We start from the raw sequence: 19,116 nt of genomic DNA, 5'->3' as shown, positions 1-19,116 counted from the left end.
TATATATATATCCTGTTTGGCTTTCATTTTGTGTAATGAGGTAACCTGTTTTGTTTTCATAAACACATGTCTCGTTGTTTAATATGTACTGCAACTTGCATAAGTCATTATCTATAATTATGTCTTGCCCATAGCCCCGCCCTTAGCTCCGCCCACCTGCCACACCTCTAGCTCATTTTAATGAGTACCTGCACTTATTTTTTCCCATTTAAAGCACTGTTTGACCCCACTGTACTGTATCAAGAAAGAGCAGTAACAATGTTCCAGCCGTCCTGATCTGCCTTTGTTAGTTTCGTGTCGTGTACTAACTTTACATAACGTATCATGTCAATAAAGTTAATTTGAATCATGTGTCTGCGCCTGGAGAAGAGGCGGCGAGAGGTACGTCCTAGACGTACCGAGAACAAGGCTTCAGACAGCTCGGGCGGGGCTCTGGAGGAGGTGGAGACTGTCTGGCTGGTCACGAAGAGGGGTGGGGCGCGTGTTTGGAGGCGAGGGTGTGTCTGCTAAGGGTTTGCCGCACCTTGGGGAGGCGCGGTGAGGACTGCTGCATACGTATGCCGGGCCTGACCTGGGGCGGGTCTGTAACAATCCGAGGAGGGCAGGGTCGGAGCTGAAGAGGTGGGGCATAGGGCTGGCCTTGGCACGCAGAGGATGAAATCCGGGCTGGTCCAGGGGAGGAACACGGATTGAGGAGGAGTGGGCGAGCCCTGGAGTGCAGCTGCAGCAGGAACTTGAGTGCGGGGAGAGCCGCAGTGCCAGCTGACAGGAACCGCCTGAGGACAGGAGCCTTCAGAGGGGCCGAGGTGAGTGTGTGATCCCCGTTGTCTCGTAGAGACGAAGCGGGGATACACACGCCTGCAAAGTGGGTAGGCACATGTCCAAAAATGAGCCTGGGCTGTGTGTGTGGTTTGATGGAGGGGGGACGGGTCTATATCCCGCATTATGTGGGACAAGAGTAAATGTCCTGCAATTAAAAGAGGAATTTAGTCCCTTTCAGCTCTCGGTCGAATGTCTCGGGGACCGCTGCCGTGTTGTGTGGGATGTTTCCGACAGGCTCGTCTTCCGTTAACACTTTAAAACCGTTACTCCGCCCAACCTCTCCCTGCTGCCGATAAAATCACCCCTACACTTTTCATATTCGTTGCTAAACAATGCAAATCATTTATAACAAGCAGAAATGCATGACGAAAATGCGCTGTATGAAACTCTCTCAAGACATCCTGCATAAGGTAATCTAGGGTGTGCACGCACAGCTGTAGGCCTTCGAGGTGTCTTCGTTAGAGGTAGCTGGGGCTTGTTTACTACTAAAATATGCGTGTATTATGTCCTGCAGATAGGAGGCTCTGCGGAAGGTGTACTGATATATACGTCGCAGATGGGGGCGAGTATAAGAGTACAGAAAGTGATAAAAGTTACAGAGTGATGCACGCAACTTATTCAGAGCCACTGGAATTATGTGGCAGGGCAGCACCTAATTATACGGCAGGGTTGATTAAAGTTTGCGGCAAGAAAAGTCAAATTATGCCACATAATGAGTCATTTTGATAGCATGACTTCATTACTTTGTAATTATTTCACCTGATAATACTGTCTGGGCAAATATTTCTCTTCAGTAGTACTAGTTTAACAACCAAATACAGTAAAAAGCAACTGAAAGATGACCAGTTAACTTTTGTGAAGGGCCTTCCATTACACGCAAACACGTCGCAATGTTTTTAGTAACTTTTTAAGCCATTTAAGGTAGAAACTATTTTTTTTTTTGTAAAAATTTGCACAATATGTAGCAAATAATGGACTATTTGACAAATCTATAACTTTGGAAAAAAAACTTGGATGCAGAATCACTTAATTCTAGTGGCCCTGATCTTATTGAAGGGATGCAAAACCTGCAGTAGTAGCACCAGGGTGTAATGTACTCTACAAAACATGGTGTGGTATGGTATGGTATTCATTTATATATCGCTTACTACCCCTGATGAGGCATCTAAGTGCTTTTTCGGCGAGCAGCACGCTACTCCGGAACTAATATCCTACAGATGAAGACATTGAGGACAGGGTGGTCATCGCTCTCAAGAAGTTCCAGGTTCAAATGTGAGAAGAGTATCCAGTCCGATGATTTTCCTTGTATTCATGGGCTTGTAGTCCAGAATTAGTTCAGTGAAAGCAAAAAAACTACAAGCACCAGCCTGTAAAGCACAGATCAGGATCATGTGAGCAATTTGCGCCTGACATGTGATCTGAGGAGCCTTGGCTGCATTTCCAGCTGTTCTGGCTGGGCCAGTACACTGCACACATAACTGGGTTGGGGGGGGGGGGGGGGTACACTCTGCAGAAGACAGCTCTGATGAATATCTAGTCTATAGTAGGGGGCTGCGTAAAGATATACCATGCAGAAAGGTGAGCTTTTTAGAAATTGGATTATTTTGGGCAGGCGACTGACCACTTGAAATAATAATTAGAACCTTTGTTAGGGTGAAAGCTTAAAATCACTAAATTAACTTGTTCTCAACCACCTGATAGCTATGGCACAGAGCCGTTAGGCTTAACATGGGGCAATGTGTAAAGTATTTATGCTGTGCCAAAACAGTAATAAAGTCAAAATGCAAAACAATAAAAATCCCAAACGAAATTAGAAGAATATAGTAAAATGTAATAAACAAAAAGACAAAACTCCAATATGGGTAACGAGATATGGATTTCTTAACTTTTCAGTAGAAATAGAGCCAAACAGTACAAAGAGCCAGTGATGGGTAATTGTCTCAGTAGACCGTGACCTAGGAGCAAATGAAGGTTGATCATGATGGAGTGTGGGTCGATATACCAAACATGTTCATTGTGGTCAAAGATTTTACCTTCTTACTTAGTTCTTTAAGTCCCAATCCACCACGATCGTATACTTCTAAAGCCCCCTCCCCCCTGGAATGGCATTTGGAGACTCACAGGGTGTCACGTAAATGCCAATGGCTGGGTCAAATCCAGGTCCAGTTGCCACTGGTCAGCTCGGTACTTCCAGGGAAATGCCTCTTGTTCTTGTTGTATCCCTGTAGCTTGAACAGAAGGCCAGTCTTATGACCCTTGAAGTACAATTTTTTTTGTCCTGGGTCAAGAGGGAGCAGGTCCAGTCCTTTAGGGCTCCTCCCAAGTCACTGAAAGCAGGCCCAGTCCTCTTCTGAGCCTCTACAGTTCTAAGAAGTGGGTGCCTAGAAGTGCCTTGTTTATGCCTAGCCAGTGGGTCAGAATGACTCATGGGCATGCCCTAACCAATGGGGTAAAAGTTCCTCTGGGTAAACCTATCCTTTTTCCAGATGGCAAAACTGATCAGCCACAGTAAAGTTGGCCTCTGAGGGCTGGGTGTGTGTGGGGGGAGTGTACGATCGCATTCTTAATGTTCTCCTTTATCTAACACTAAAATTCAGTTTGAGGCAGCCACTGGACCCACAATAAGCCCAGAAGTCTGGTAGGGACAAAAGCAGAGTCCTTCAGCTACCAGACACTGGATCCACAAGAAATGTCTTGCCATCCTGTTGTCTCCCCTTTCAAGTGTTCCCCAATAGTCATATTTAAATCGAGAGACAGGAGTTTTGTAGGACAAAAACAGAGTCCTTCAGAAAGTGGACAGTGGAACCACTAGAACTGGCTTTGTTATCCTGTTTTCTTCTCTTTCAAGTATGTCCCAAGGGTTGCATGTAAACAAAGCAGACCTGTCAAGCAAGATTTGTCACTATGGTATCAAAAAGGATGCCCACAGCCCCACCCTGCATATTCCTTGGGAGTTCAGCGGAGTCATCTCTGCCCATTCAGGTCAGCCTAATGTTTGCTCCTCGGAGGCAGTTCACATTTATTCAGTGGATGGGAGCTGGTAGGGGCTTATGGTAGTTATCCTTCTGACAGTTCAGGTAGGAAAACTGTAACTTTCTAAAAGTTACTTGTTTTTAGTAACTCTCACATAACTATTGAATTGGATTTTTAATAATTATTGAAAATAGTGATTTTTTTTTTCTGAATAATTCCTTTCTGAGAGACACAATTCATATCTTAATCAGTACTCTGGTTTTCTACACAGAACAGCTAGACCTACCACAGTGAAAATAGCTTTTGGGTTCTAGTCACTGTAACATGTTAATATTATATTTCCACATGGCCCAATTTTAAATACCATGCAGCCTACATAGTAGTGACTTATTTTTTTTTGAAAATCTTTTTATTGTTTTTTAAAAACATAACAAGGTCACACAAGACAGATCGTTTCACCCTAACATCAGGGGCGCCACAGCACCGGCAACATACAGAGACAGCAGCAAGACTAGACTTATATACTTGAGTTCGGACAACAGCCTAGGTTCCATCCGCGATCTCCAGGCCGGACAGGCGAGCCTGCGGAGGCTCAACTATGTCCCCTCTGTAGGTGTTCCAGAGCGACCACACCTCCCCCCACTTTCTGGGGCACCCTCGTGCCGTATATACCGACTTCTCCTGCAGCATACACCAGTCCATATCTTTTTGCCAGTCCACCAGTTTCGGCAGAGTCGATGCACCCCACAGACGAGCTATGTTTCTTTTTGCGACCATTTGCCCAAGCGTGACCCAAAGTCTCCCTCGTTGGGACAAGTCCGTGGGTTCCCAAATGTTAAGCAGACACCTCTTAGCCTCTGTGCGAAGGTCAGTCTCCCACACCTCACTCATGCAGGACACAACTCGCCTCCAGTACCGCTGCACCCCTGGGCATTCCCACAAGATATGGAAGAAGGAGCCACTCTCCCCACACCCCCGCCGGCACAGTCCCTCCCCCCCAACCTTTATCCCCCCCCCCCCCATCGCCTGTAGCCTGGTGCAAGAAACATATACTCTGTGCAATATTTTAAGCTGCACCAGTCGGAGTCTAGCCGATATCGCCACCTCCCTTGGAGACGCCAGAGCGGTGACCCACTCCTCGTCGTCAATCTCAAGTCCATCTGCCACCCACTTCTCTTTCAGGGAGTCGAGGGGATCAGGGGGGTTGTTGATCAGTATTTTGTATGTGAGCGAAATGGCATGCTCCGGCATGTGCCCATCCAGCAACCTGTCCTCAAGTGGGGAGGCCCGCGGGGGCCAAGTCCCCGGGGGGATGTTAGCTTGGAGGGAGTGTCGGACCTGTAGGTATCTAAAATATTCCGTAAGCGCCATGTCATAAGTCCCCTGGAGGTAAGCAAAGGATCTGACCCCCTCCGGCCCCCAAACGTCCCCCACCTGGGAGATCCCGATAAGATCCCAGCTACGGAACCCTTTTGTGTGTCGCAGGCTACCCAATCTCTCCGATGCCCACAGGGGCGTGGCCAGGGTCAATGTGTTGGACCAGCTCAATGTACGGTGCGCGACGTGCCATATTTGCACCGAGTTCTTCGTCGGCCCCGTGAGGTGAAGCCTGCCCGGTCTGGAGTACAGCGCGACCTCATAATTCCCCCCCCCGGGAGCAACCATCTATCCATCCCGTAACCTGGGTCATTCCCGTCACAGTACGTCCCTTGATTGATCGCCGAGAGGTGAGCGGCCTAATAGTACTTGCGGATATCCGGGAGGGCTATCCCCCCGTCGTACCACCCCCAGCGTGAGTTTTCGCAGCGCTATTCTAGGTGCGCCCGACCACAGGAGGGTCCGCTGCGCCGCCTCCACTGCCGCAAAGTAGGAGGCAGGCACTAAATCTGAATGGTTTTGGAGAGCATATAGAAATCTAGGGAGTGCCATCATTTTAAAGAGGGCCGCACGGCCCAGCAGTGACAACGGCAGCCGCTGCCACGAGGTTGAGTCACGCTGGAGCCGTTGCAGCGGCGGCAAAAGATTCTTTTCAAACCGAAGATTCTTATCCAGTGTGACAAACACTCCGAGGTATCTAAAGCCTTCCTCCGCCACAGCAAGCGGACAGCTGTCAGGAAGCCTGGGAGGGCCGCCATGGAGGACATAGAGGACGGATTTAGCCCAGTTGCTGCAGAACCCCGAGTTCTTCCCAAAACTGACAAAGGTATCCATCGCCGCCAGTATAGATCTAAGGGGTTGGGATAGGTAAAGGAGGATATCTTCCGCATAAAGCGATATTTTGTCCTCCCAACTGTCTGTCCACCGCAGCCCTGTGAGGCAGCTGTCCTGCGGGATCCACGACGCCAGCGGCTCAAGAGAGCGCAAACAGGAGAGGGGAGAGCGGGCATCCCTGTCTGGTGCCCCTCTCCAGACCAAACGCCTCAGACACCTTGCCGTTGACCACCACCTGGGCCAAGGGCTCCGAATACAGGAGGCGGACCCAAGCCATGAAGCGCGGGCCAAAGCCCATTTTGCGGAGTACTGCCATCATGTAGGACCATTCAAGGGTGTCGAATGCCATGGTGGCGTCAAGCGACACCACCACCGCGTCTTCCTGAATCGTGTGGCAACTCCCCAATACACCGTGCAGGCGGCGGATGTTTAGCGTCGTGTTACGATGGGGCATGAAGCCGGATTGGTCCGGATGGACCAGCGTGGGGAGGACTGAGTGGAGCCTGTTAGCAAGAGTCTTAGCCAGTATTTTCGGCTCTGCGTTCAGCAGAGAGATCGGCCTATACGAGGAGCAGGCATCTCTTGGTTTCCCTTCTTTTGGTATGGCCACTATAGTGGCCAGGCGCTGATCGCGTGGCAGTCACCCCACCGCTGCGCTTTCCTCGAACATACGGAGGAGATGCACACCAAGGACGTCAGGCTTCAACTTGTAGAGCTCGATAGGCAGACCATTGGGGCCTAGAGCTTTCCCCGGGCGAAGGTCCACGATCGCACGCTCCAATTCGGTCGCGGCGAGGTGGTCCTTCAGGGCATCACGGTCGGCCTCCGACAAGCAGGGTATGCGAATATCTGCCAGCAAGTCGTCAGTCCTCCTCCGGGCGGTCCGACCCCCTGCTGTATACCCGCCGGAAGTGCTTTGCGAATTCCGCAACAATCTCTCTGGGCTCCGTTACCGTGTCTCCCGACGGCGTCCTGACCTCCGGCACCACTGTCGTGGCCCGCTGTTTTTTTTCCAGCCAGGCGATAAGTTTGCCTGCCTTGTCTCCCTGGTCATATATCCTGCCCACCTTGTGCTGAATGGCAGTCTGGGCAGCGTGCGTGACCAGCTCTCTATACTCTGCGGTTTTAAGGCGCAGCCGATGTTGCACACCCGGCTCCGTATCCTCACAAGCGGCCTCTTCAAGTGCTCTTAGGTCCGCCTCAACCGAGGCGACCTGCGCCACTCGTTCCTTACGGCTGCCGGCGATGGCCGAAAGGGCCTTCCCCCGTAGCACCGCCTTGAAAGCCTCCCACAGGGCGACCGAGGAGCTCGTCGATCTGACGTTGAGCTCGAAGTAGCGCTCAATGGAGCTAGACAGCTTTTTCCGCATGTCCTCACTCCTGAGACGCCAAGCGGGTATGGGGAAAATGCATCCCTCCCGGCCACCCCCTAGCGCGACCTGTATGTATACTGGTGAGTGATCAGAAATACCACGCGCAAGGAGGGAGGCCTCCCGGATGGTCATGTCCGGCTGTATGGAAGTTAAGACGTAGTCCAGACGGGAAAAAGAGCGATGTGGACCATAGTGGAAGGTGAAGTGCCTACTCGTGGGGTGCATCAGCCGCCAGGCGCCCGTGAGCCCGACAGCTTCGAGGAAATCCGCCAACCACCTTTGCCCCGAGGGCGTTTCCCTGGGTGGATGCCTGTCAAGGGTGCCGGAGGCCACAGCATTGAAGTCACCCCCGATGAACAACTTTCCGTCAGGGAGGGAGAGCAAGAGTCTACCCAAGTCTACGTACGCCTGAGTCTGAAGGCCGGGGGGATATATGTAGAAATGAAGTTCCGCCGGCGACCCGCCCACCTCCCCGACAGGCCCGCAAATCGGCCCAGTGGGTCTGTCTCCGTGTGGTCGATGTGGAGGGGCAGGGAACGGCGAAACAGGATCCCCACTCCCCTAGAACCAGAGGTGAAGCCTGAGTGCACCGCTAGAGTATATCCCCATCTATTGAGGGCCTGACATGTATTCCCCATCAAGTGCGTTTCCTGCAAGAACACTACATCCGGGAGGTGACGTTTAATAAACTGCAGGACAATGGTACGTTTGAGCCCAGCCCGTTGACATTCCAGCTGAGGACCCTAAGGCTGTCCCCGTCCCCCCCCCCCCCCCCACAACTAGCCATAGTCCTTACTGTAGAACCCCGCCCGTCTCCGAGAACCGGCGCTGCCCGCCACCCCTTGCCGACCATCAGTGTGTGACCATACCAACTGTCCAACGTCCCCCACCTCCTCAACAACCCACAGCGATGCATATCACAATTAGGGCCAGTTCAAGTGGACCCGCACCCGTCATTCGTAACAACCCTACAACATCCCCCACCCTGCCCCCTAGGTTTTAAACTACCCACTGCCCCAATTAGCAGAGTGCCTGTCGCCCAACCCATCCCGGAGAGAGTAACCACCCTCCCCCGGAAATACTCTGTGAGGGAGAACTGAGGCCGGCTCCAACTCCAGCCGCCGCCACCACTGTGCTACCCCAAACTATTGTTCCCTCAAGTGTGTGAGGCAATCGGGGGACCATCTCGATGTCATTAAGGGAGGGAGCACCCACGCCCGCCCCATAGCCCAGCCACGGCTAACGGGACCCCAGTTCAGGCCGTATACTTTACTGTTCGGTGCGGCCTGATGCCGTGGGCGGAAGGTTCAGCGCTTCGCCGTGTCCGGGGGAGAGTCCCATCGGGGGCTGTTCGATCTGGACCGCCACGACCCCTGGCTCTGCTCTGCTCTCCCCACTCCGCCGTCCACCGAGCCGGGGGACGCTGCCACCACCCGCAGCGGGTGTTCACGATCGCGCCTCCGTCGTCGCCGTATCGAGCCACTCCTGGATCGCTGCCGGCGAGGTGAAGAAGTACGACTTGCCCTCCGCGATGATTTTCAGTTTGGCGGGGAAGAACATCATATATTTAATACCGTGGTCCCTTAGCGCCGCCTTGACACCCAGGAACGAGCGGCGCTCCTGCTGAACCCGGAGCGTGAAATCAGGGAAGAATCTGATGGTGGCCCCTTCGTGCTGAAGATCCCCCTGCTGCCTGGCCACCTGAAGGATGGCGTCCCGGTCCCGGTAGTTCAGGATCTTGGCGATAATTGTCCTAGGTGGGGCCCCCGGTCTGAGCTTGGGGATCGGGGCCCGGTGAGTGCGCTCGACGGTGAAGAGCTTCGAGAGCCTTCCGGGCTTCAAGTGGTGGAGAATGAGGTCCTCAAGAAAGACCTCCACGCTACACCCCTCCATCCCCTCCGGCACACCTACGACGCGGATGTTGCTCCGTCGCACCCTCCCCTCCTGGTCCTCGAGCCGCAGGGCCGTTTGGCGGTGCTGGAGGACGAGCTCATTGATGCGGCCCTCAAGCCGTTTCTCTGAGGCCTGCAGGGCCTTATTGTCCGTCTCGTTGGCTTTTGACCTCTCCGTGGTCTTGCCGAGGTCCGTGCGCAGCAGGTTGACCTCGATCGAGATCTTGTCCATTTTGGTCTCGAGGTTCGTGCCCAGCGTCTGTATAGCGGCCATGATGGAAGTCAGGGAGGGCTCCGCCTTCTCCATATTGGCGTCCACCGTTGCCCCAGAAAGCGCCGGGCTATTGGGCACCGCGTATTTATCCAGCTTGTTGGTTTGCGTGGGCTTCCCCCACCTTCGGGCGCATGGTGACCGTAGTCTGCCGCTCCGCCAAGGACGTGTCCCAGCCCGGACGCCGGCAAGGACCCCCGGCTCTTCGTTGTCACCTCCTCTCCGCCCGGGCAGCGTCCCGTCGCTGCCCCTCCGGCCGGCGACCTCTTCGTGGTATGATCACCAGCTGTAACACTGCTCCTCCCGTTGATCGCTCGTCACCTCTGTCTCCGCCGTCCACCGGGCGGTAGCCACAATCGGGGTCCCTCAAAGGCTGGGCGATGGGTTGCGGGTCCGTTCACGCCACACCCTCAGGGCAGGCCCCACCGGCTCATCTGCATTGCCGCCGCCGATCGCGGCCCCTCCTGCAGTCCTACCACGCGGGCCGCGGTGATCCGCTGGGCCCTATTGCCCAGGGCCGTCGCACTCCTCACCTCCACCTCCAGCCCGAAGTGGTGCCTCCGCGGATATAGGCCTCTCCTCTCAGGCCGGACTTGACCATGCGCTGAGCTCCACGCCCGGAGCCCAGCGCCGCAGATGTCAGCCGCCCCCACCGGCCCTCAGCGGCGTCAGCCCCCGCTCCGGCGTGCTTCAGGGCCACCGCCGACCGGCAGCAGCTCGGCCTCCGCCCACAACAGTCCGTCCCGCACCAGCCCCACAGGTGGTAGAGGCCGCGCGCCGGGACCTCAAGTGGCGGCCATCCCGCGCCTCAGGCTCCAGCCGATCTCCGATTCTGCCGCGACACCAACAGCCGTTGCCGCCGATCTCCCCGTCGCTCTCTGTACGCCGTCCCCGGCCTCAATCAGCCACGCCACCTTTCAGGAAGGTAGCGCCGTGACTCTGATGCGCGCAGCCCGGATAAATGAACGGATTTTCGTGGGCAGCACAGTTAGCTCAGCGGAGCTTGATACCTAGGCGGCCATCTTTGTCAGCGCCTGGCCACGCCCCTAGTAGTGACTTATTAATATTTAAAAGAACAGTATTTGCCTGCAAAAAAAGGTTTCTGTTGACAGGTTGCAGTACATGTTTTGCTGTTACAACCAGGCTACAGTGGTAGGCCTGAATCCATGTATGCACTGCAACTATAGTGAATGTGTTGCAGTCCACTAGTGGCATTTAAATTCCGGGCCCTTGGGCACATTTTATACCATAAACTAGAGACTTTTATGTAAGTTAAATATACCGATTTAGGAGCATGCCAATTCTTTTATCTTTAAAGGCACATGCACTTTACTACTGGCTAGCCGGGATAAAGTTCAGAGTTCCAAAGTTAGCAAAAATATGGGGTCCAGCAAAAGGCAAAAAAATCAGGTGACAGCTCAGAAATGGGGGATTTTCTACATGGCCCTTCCATTTTGCTTGTACAGCTTTCATGCCAATCCAAGACCTCCTCAGAGTGTGCAGTGTGAAATATCATGGTTCTAAGAAAGAATATCTTGTACCTGACAAAGGAGTTTCGGGTTAAGGAATGCTACGTGGAGAATAACATCAGTAAAAATGTTATGACATTGCAGTATTTTGTTTACATAAAATGAAGAATGACTTTAACCCCTTTGCTGCGGCGCGAATTCCGCCGCAGCGCTGAGGGTGTTTGGTGGGGTTGACGGCGCCGCTGTGCTCATGACGGAACCACGCCGTCATGAGTCACGGGTGAGCTGTGCTCATGACGGCGTGGTTCCGTCATGACTCCACCCACTGCGCTAATCGCCCGCACAGGCGGGGAATTAGCGCCGCGTGGGAGGAGCGGCCGCCAACGGCCGCAGCATGACAGAACCAATCTGTCATGAGCACAGCGCACCCGTGGCTCATGACGGAGTGGTTCCGTCATGAGCGGGCAACGGGTTAAACAAATATTGACATTGCCCATTGCTTTGTGTTTGTATAGTGAAAAGATGCTCACAAACCTGACGGAACAGGTACACAACAGGCCAGGGGCCTCCAACTTTTTCTGTTTTGAGAGCTATTTCGGTGAAAATCATTGTGAGCTACTGAAGGCCAAGCAACTTGCACATAGTTACTAGACATCCCCATGCCCAGCTTCATAGACTTTAAGCCCAATGTCTATAGAGCCGGAAGCTATGGTTTAAACAAAATACTTCGACCTGGTGCACTATGACAGGGCTGTCGTGTGTCAGTGAGAGCATGGCCTTTGGGGCTGTATGAACATGTGTGCGTATGAAAGGGATGTAGGTGTGACTGAGATCCTGTTTTGTATCTGATTGAGGTGCAGGACATGCCTTTCGCCACATGTCACTGTTACACGTGTAACACAAATATAAACCATTTTCTTTAAAATGGGAGAAATTTAAAGCGCAGCAAAAATGTTCTGTAAAAATTTTCAGAATCTCGAACATTTTTCTGCACTTTAAATTTCTTCGACTTAAAAACGTGGCTGTATTTTTCAACTTATAAATATGGCGACACTTTGAAATGGGAGAAAATTAAACTGAAGAGTTGACTTCTTGTTTATATGGATTCCATAAAACTAATCATTTACATTTTCTCTCATTTCCAAGTGTCGCCTTTCCACACAGCCAGCATCTTGCTCCAAGTGCCTGGTAGACACGATGCCATATTTATGACAAAAAATACAGCCATTTGTTTAAATGGGAGGAATTTAAGATGAAGAAACATGCTTCATAAAACAGTAAGACGTACCAAGCTGGTTCACACCACTCAATGCTACCCTTTGCCACTGTCTTTTGGGGGGCGGAGGGGGTCTTCCCGGGTTGCCTTGAGTACCTGTTTCCAGTCAACCTACTGTGGCTGATTGTCAACGCCGGACATTCAAGCCTATTATGCAGCCTCACACTTAATTATCTTAAATGATTGGTGGTACGGGGATAGGGCGGAGCCCGCGTATATCTTTGAGCGCTGGCTTATGGGCACTCAACCACTACATTCTGTCTTGTATGTGGTCGGGGTCCAAAGGGCGCTGCCCCCAGCGACTGACATGGGCAGACGCTGAAATCCGTTCAGGAGTTGCAACAAGAATACGCGATGCCTAGATCGCAGTTCTATAAACATTTGCAGTTCCGTCATGCCTTCGCTCCTTACTTAGCATTACAGGAGTCTGTCCCTGAATTTAGCTCCATTGAGGCTAAGGTGTTTATGGGGGACCTGGGGGAGCACAAGACTGCGAAAATCTATTGCACGATAGTTACCAATAGCCGCACAACACTGCCCCACACGAGGGAGGCTTGGCAGCCTGATCTGGGCCCACTAGATGACGAAGATTGGACCGAGGTGCTGGAGTCCCCACATGGTGCTGCCATTGCGGCGCGCCTGAGATACATACAGTTCAAATACCTGCACAGTGTGTACTACACTAGGCACCGGCTGTGGCGGGCAGGACTAATCTCCTCCCCGCTCGAGGTGCGGGACGTTTGCACTTTTCTCCACACGTCTGGTCTTGTACATCCCTTTTGAAATGTTGGCATGGTGTTCTTTCCTGTTTGGCACGGGTACTGGGGTGGAATGTCCCCCATACACCCAATTTGACCCTCCTGCATATCATGGATGAAATAGGGGGAATTCTATATAAATGACATTTGTTGCTACTGGGCCTCATGAGATTGTTTTAAGTTTGTCCTTAAATTGTTTTTGCAATAGTCTAGAAGTTCGGGATTGCTCCACCATTTAGTGTTCATGCAGTTAACCCTATGGCGCAAACGGGTGCAATATCGACCTTCTGCAGTGCACATTTTATCACATGTTTTAGCTCTCTTTCTACTACTCTTTTGCTGGGTGTGATTGTCCTGCTTTAATCTGTTACTACCACATCACTGAGACCCCCCAGAAAGGTACAAATGTGTTATCCAGCTACCACAGCTCTTCCGCTATCACCACCCTGCTCTAGATGAGTGTAATAGTAAGTGGCTTCTCTTCACTTCCATTCCACGCCCCAATGAGTCCAATGCTTGCCTTGCTCAGCAACCCAGTAAAAAACACCAGCATATTATCTAATGTCCAGTCAGGCTTCCTTCCTTTTGAGAGGGACATAGACCTCTCTCATGGACATCAGAGAAAAGGCGATGGATCCAGGACACTAAGGGGGGGAAGGTTTAGCACTAGCCCTGTTGTACTTCCCGCCGGCCCTTTAAAAAATGTTTTTATCGATTTATTGGAATTTAACAATACTTGATAAAGAACAACCGATTCGCATGTCAAGTCATATGTAGAAGAGATCTGTACAGAATGTAACTAATATACTAACAAAACACTCATAAATGAAATATCCAAACATTGAGTATGATAAACTCGGGGGCGTAAGGGAAAGAGGGCAATGCTAGGTGGGGAGGGAAAGGCTCGACTGGTTAAAATGCCGGTTGCTGGGTCATATAAGCAAGATTGGTGACCAGCGTGACTCTGTGGGCATCAGCGGGGAGTAGGAAAAGTATTAGAGATTGGAAGAATATATGGGAGACGAATCTTTGTCAACATCTGATGGGTCAGTATCCGGTTCCTGGCCTCAGGTGTAGATATGCTGGCTCCTGGGGGGGCTAGGGGGGGGGGGTCTAGGAACCTAGATAGTAGCAGCTCCTAGTCTGTGGCAATTGGGCGGTGGCGCAAACCTTTTGGCCTCTTCCCAGCGGAGGGCTGTGACCTCAGCCTTTTCCCAGCGAGTCAGTGCGTGGTGCCAGACTTCCGGGGATTGGGGCGTCTGGCACTTTTATATCCTTGTTATGGGTCTTTTGGCTAAGATGAGAGCGAGATCAAAGAAACATACAGCAATTATTTGTCTGTGGGATCGTTTGTAGACACATACAGCCCCAGCCTCCCAGGATCACGAGCCCTGTATGCCCATGACCACCTCGCTTCTCAACAGCACCGTCCTCCGGAAGGATTGCACCTGAGAGCAGTCCCATATCATATGGTTCAAGTGTTGCAAGTTGTACAGGAGTTCGAGGCTTCTGGGAAGATCCTGGCCAGCTGCAAACAATCAATCCGGTTTCTTATAATGAGCGACTACTCGCCCGTGTGGGTCTCAAAGCGCTGAGGAGGGCTATAGACTCTATGTAATACTGAATACGTTTTAGTCTGCCATTCCTGGGCTGTTCTCTGGGATATTTCAGCACTTTATCCCTCTCCCTGTAATTCAAGTGTCTACCAAAATCAGTTTCCAATGCGTCCCTCAAGGACTGCAGTGATATGTGCATTTGGGCAGTTAGGGCACTAGTTAGCCAGCTGATCTGCCGCCGACTACTGCCCAAGGTGTGGAGGGCTTGAATTATCTGCTGGGTAGCCGGCCCTGTGTTTTGTATATCCCAAATGTCTCTGAGCCCTCTGAAGCAAAGTGTGTATGAGGATTTGACCACCATGGATTGAAAAGAGAGATATTGACCGTTATAGAAGAGATCCCCCTCAGTGGAGATCCTCGCCTGATCCCAGGGCTGAAGCTCCCACTCAGTACTTGGGCAGTGGTGTGTCGAGAGACCGAGCAGAGGTATCACGGGTGCGTAGGAGTTAATTGGGGGTGAGGGGGCCGAGTCCCCAGAGCTATGAGTGTTAGAAGCTCAGCTCAAGTAAGTGGGGAGCCCATCGTACATGTCTCCTCCAGAGAGCTATCGGCCAGCCAGTGGGCGAGCCATTGTGAGTGGGCAGCTATTGAGTAATGTTCCAAGTTAGGGGTTCCCAAGGCTGCCATTCTCTGATGGGGAGCTACAATTTTGAGAGCGCTATCCGCCTGCAAGAGTTGTGCCATACAAGGTCTCCCAACAGTTTGTGAAGTTCCAGAAATAACTTGCGAGGGAGATCAGTAGGGAGATGACCTCCTGCCGGTCTTTGGTACTGCGAACCATGGGACAATTTTAAATCAGATTTTTCTAACATCTCAAGGAAAGCTTATGATGGGTTTAGATACTTCCTAAATGAGCATGGGTAGCAGATCAAACTAGGCGAGTACTCCTGATCTTAGTGCACTAGACAGTTGTGTACCCTATCCCCTCTCCTCTTTACGCTATATATGTTAGCCATGGCTCACCTGATTTAAGAGTGTGCAATGTTGTGTACATCTGACAATGCAGCTCTGTTTCTTCTTGACCTCCACTTCAATCCATAGAGTTGGCCACAGTGAGTGACTGTTTCTTGCAATTCTGAAACGGGATAAGAATGAATGACATTATGTCTAAACAGTAAGCCATTGATTATAAATAAATAAAAACTCATATCTAACAAGATATGCACTGGCCTACCCAGATAGACCACATGCCTGTCCCATTTGAAAATGGCATAGAAAGTGGCTGTTCTCTGCAACGCAAAAAATTTGGCATGGGTATGCCCATATGTGGGTCCCTTGCTCACTTTGCCTCTGGATTTACACTAGCCTGGCTGATTAAGGGTGTTACTCTGAAACCAGTCCCAGGGTGCATGTTTCTTGTTCAGGGAAGACCTGGCTTGGCAGTTCGGGCTGGACTGTTCCCATGAGCAAGAGGGTCAAGACTGATTTACATATGGCTGGGTCTGAACTGGGGTGGCGAAGAGAGCTAAAGATTGACAATGGATGCAACACAGTTCTGTGACTGGGGTGAGTGTCTGAAGTTTCAGAGCTCCATCCATCTTCTCCTTGTGTTTGCTTTGTTCTCTGCAACACTCAGCAATCATTTGACACTCAATTGTAGGCCTCTGTGAAATCTGTCATTTACTAGTTATAGTCTTGTTCTAAAATCTGCCGTTTTTTATCATTTAAAAATGTAATTTACTAATGCAGATAGTTGTGGTATCCAGATTACAATACTGTGTTATCCGCATATTCAGCTGTCCCCCAAAAATATTTTCAGAAACTGCAATTGACAAAAACCAGAACCACCGTTATCAGTTATGGTCTAAGGAAAAATTATTGTATGTGCCATGAGATCCTAACCATAATTCACTAGATCCAACACAGAGTTCTGTGCCTAGTTTGGAAAACATTCAAAGAGAAAGGTCCAAAATACCCATCATGTTGTTTTTCCATCTCCACCAATAAGTTGCACCCCTGCTTTTCTGCTCTGGCTGAAATTTGGATTATCCCATGGCACTTTTCTCAATTTGGAAGCAGATCAACAAAAGTGGCAGGGGCAAAACTGTGGATATATACTTTAAAACATCTAAGACTAGTGAACAGCTTCACAAGATTTGAGCATATATTAAAATATCATCTGCTTAAACTGAAGACATGAGCTGCATGCTTTCTGTCTCCACAACTGAACTTTAATAACATATTACTGTAAAGTAGGTATGTCATTCTCGTTTTACAGGATGTTGGTGATGTCACACGTATACTGTGATAAAATTAAATTGGAGACGGTTTTTCTACACATTTTGCAGACTAACAAATATTATATTAACCTAAAAGGAGGAGCAAGGATTTGATGCTTATTCTGTGTATAAATGTATGCGTTTGCCATGTGCGGAATACACTACCAGAGGTCTCTGTGAGTGTCTGTAATGGAATAGTGAGGGATGTTGAGGGCCTGGATTGAGGCTCATTGGCAGAATGGTATCTGGGTTGTGGCACTGGCTTAGTGCGGGGTTCAGCAGTTCAGAATTGAAGTGCTATAGCAGATTCATATTTGGGTCTCCTCACTGGGATAATGTAGTGTACTGTAATTCATGATAGAGGCATCAATATAAGTTTGTGTGGATAGGAGTATTGGAATTGCAAACCCTTGTGTGACTGATCTGGAACACTTGAGAACTCCTATCCTTTCTTCTCTTTCTCCCCCATTAGTTCTGCTAGTTTGAGTCTCTGCTGCTCTCCCATCAGAGATGGAAGAGGAAGTGATATGTGCAGTGTATGCCACAGGTGTTTCGGCTCAAGTGCAGAAGCAGCGGGACAAAGAATTGGGCATAGGGCAGAACGAGAAGGCCATCAAGTTCCTGGGCCAGGACTATGACCGGATTCAACAGGAGTGCTTGCAGAGTGGATCCCTCTTCAAAGACGACACCTTTCCCGCCTCGGCCTACTCTTTGGGCTTCAACGAGCTAGGCCCCAACTCCTCTAAAACCTACGGTGTGAAGTGGGTGCGGCCATCGGTAAGTAAAGCAGCATATGATTGCAGTAAAAACCCTTCTTATGGGGCAGTACTCCTTTTGCTGGCCCTGACTGGCGATAAAAAAGGGCCATCCAGTGTCCCTAGGAACCTGGCTATAAGCAGAACAGAAGTTTCTCAAGTTTAATTATACAGTATTGCATTCAAAAGGGCAAATGATTTGTGCCTGAAGAAGTAAGTATGCACCAATTGACTAAAAATAAACAGACTCCAAAAGATTAATCAACTCCTATTTGTTGCATTTTTAGAAAACAGAACGTGGTACCAGGTGGTGTAAGTGGCAAGGTAAAAAGTGGAGACTATGCAGGGCTGAGGTGTATCGAATGTGTAAAGGTGAATAGGTGCAGATACGGCCAAGGAAAAAAAAATTGGTGCTAACAATTCTGTATCTGAGGAGACTATATGTAGATTTTTTTTAATTAGGTCTCTGGGGAGTTGGTAAACACTGATCAAGAGACAAGCCATTTGGGATGATCATGAACGTTTCAATCCGGGAGTCCTATATGATGGGTCATCATCAGGACGGTGTCAAATAATTTAGGATTCACAACCCTAAATAAAATAACATAATAGAGGTTTGAAGAGGGCAATTAAACAATTGAATTGTAGGAGAGCCCTGTTGATGCAGTCAATAGCATAACTTGCAATACACAAATTGCGGGATGCCCTTGAAGTGTCACTTAAAGGTCCTGAAAAAGCAGAATTGAAAAAGTGCTAAAGGGAGCCAATGAGTCATCTCTCAGGTTTAGACAGGCCTTACCACGACAAATATGAGCTACTTCAAGTCTAAAACAAGCAAGCAAAAATAACAAAAAGTGAGTAATGGGCCACCAAAGGCCGAATAGGGCATTATTCAAAACCAGTATATTGGAGGAGCGGCTTACCACACCAATCTCGAGACCCCAAGAATTCTCTGTTATCTAAAAAGGTCACAATATGAAAGAGCCTAAGAATTAGCATTATAAAAACAGAGGTGAGGAGATCTCTGGATATCGAGGAAGGCGTTCACCTGGCAGAAAGGAGAGATGAGCAGCTGGGTGAAACCTTCAGTCGCTGCCCGAGCGGGGTAAAACAAAGATTGTAGTCAGGCACTTATGTAGTTACAAAAACATGGCAGTGTCTGGAAATTAGAACACCAAAAGCAGAGGGAAAATATGTAGAAATAATAGACATTTGCAGGAAACCATTCTACGGTGGAGGAAAAGGAGATCATTATTTTACCATTCTGATTGCCATATGATGCGTTTGTAAGCCATAGGTATGGAAAAAAGACCATCATTTTGAAAACAAACTGCTGGGGGAGGGGGAGGGGAGAATCATTGCAACCAGACAGTAAAAGGGGTGGAGGGAAGGGCATCCTAGTGTAACTCGAGCAGCTGGAATTAATTGCAGGAGATAATCATTGTATCCAAGTAATCCAGCTGGAACCATGGTATAAAAAC

At 50.0% G+C, this 19,116-nt stretch overlaps 1 protein-coding gene across 1 annotated transcript in view; it reads left to right on the top strand.

Moving 5' to 3' along the window:
- The first annotated feature begins 668 nt into the window (after positions 1 to 668).
- LOC146798487 (calpain-1 catalytic subunit-like) overlaps positions 669 to 19,116 on the top strand; it is a 224,882-nt gene continuing 206,434 nt past the window's right edge. The window contains exons 1-2 of the mRNA XM_085625759.1: positions 669 to 806; positions 17,353 to 17,657. Coding sequence (XP_085481885.1) covers positions 17,391 to 17,657 — 267 coding nt within the window. The 5' untranslated portion in view covers positions 669 to 806; positions 17,353 to 17,390. The remainder of the gene's footprint in view (positions 807 to 17,352; positions 17,658 to 19,116) is intronic.

This window comes from Triturus cristatus, chromosome 9 (assembly GCF_964204655.1).
Source record: "Triturus cristatus chromosome 9, aTriCri1.1, whole genome shotgun sequence".
NCBI classification, from domain to species: Eukaryota; Metazoa; Chordata; class Amphibia; order Caudata; family Salamandridae; genus Triturus; species Triturus cristatus.
Note: the sequence above shows the minus strand (reverse complement) of the source record. Positions and strands in the feature narration are given on the sequence as shown.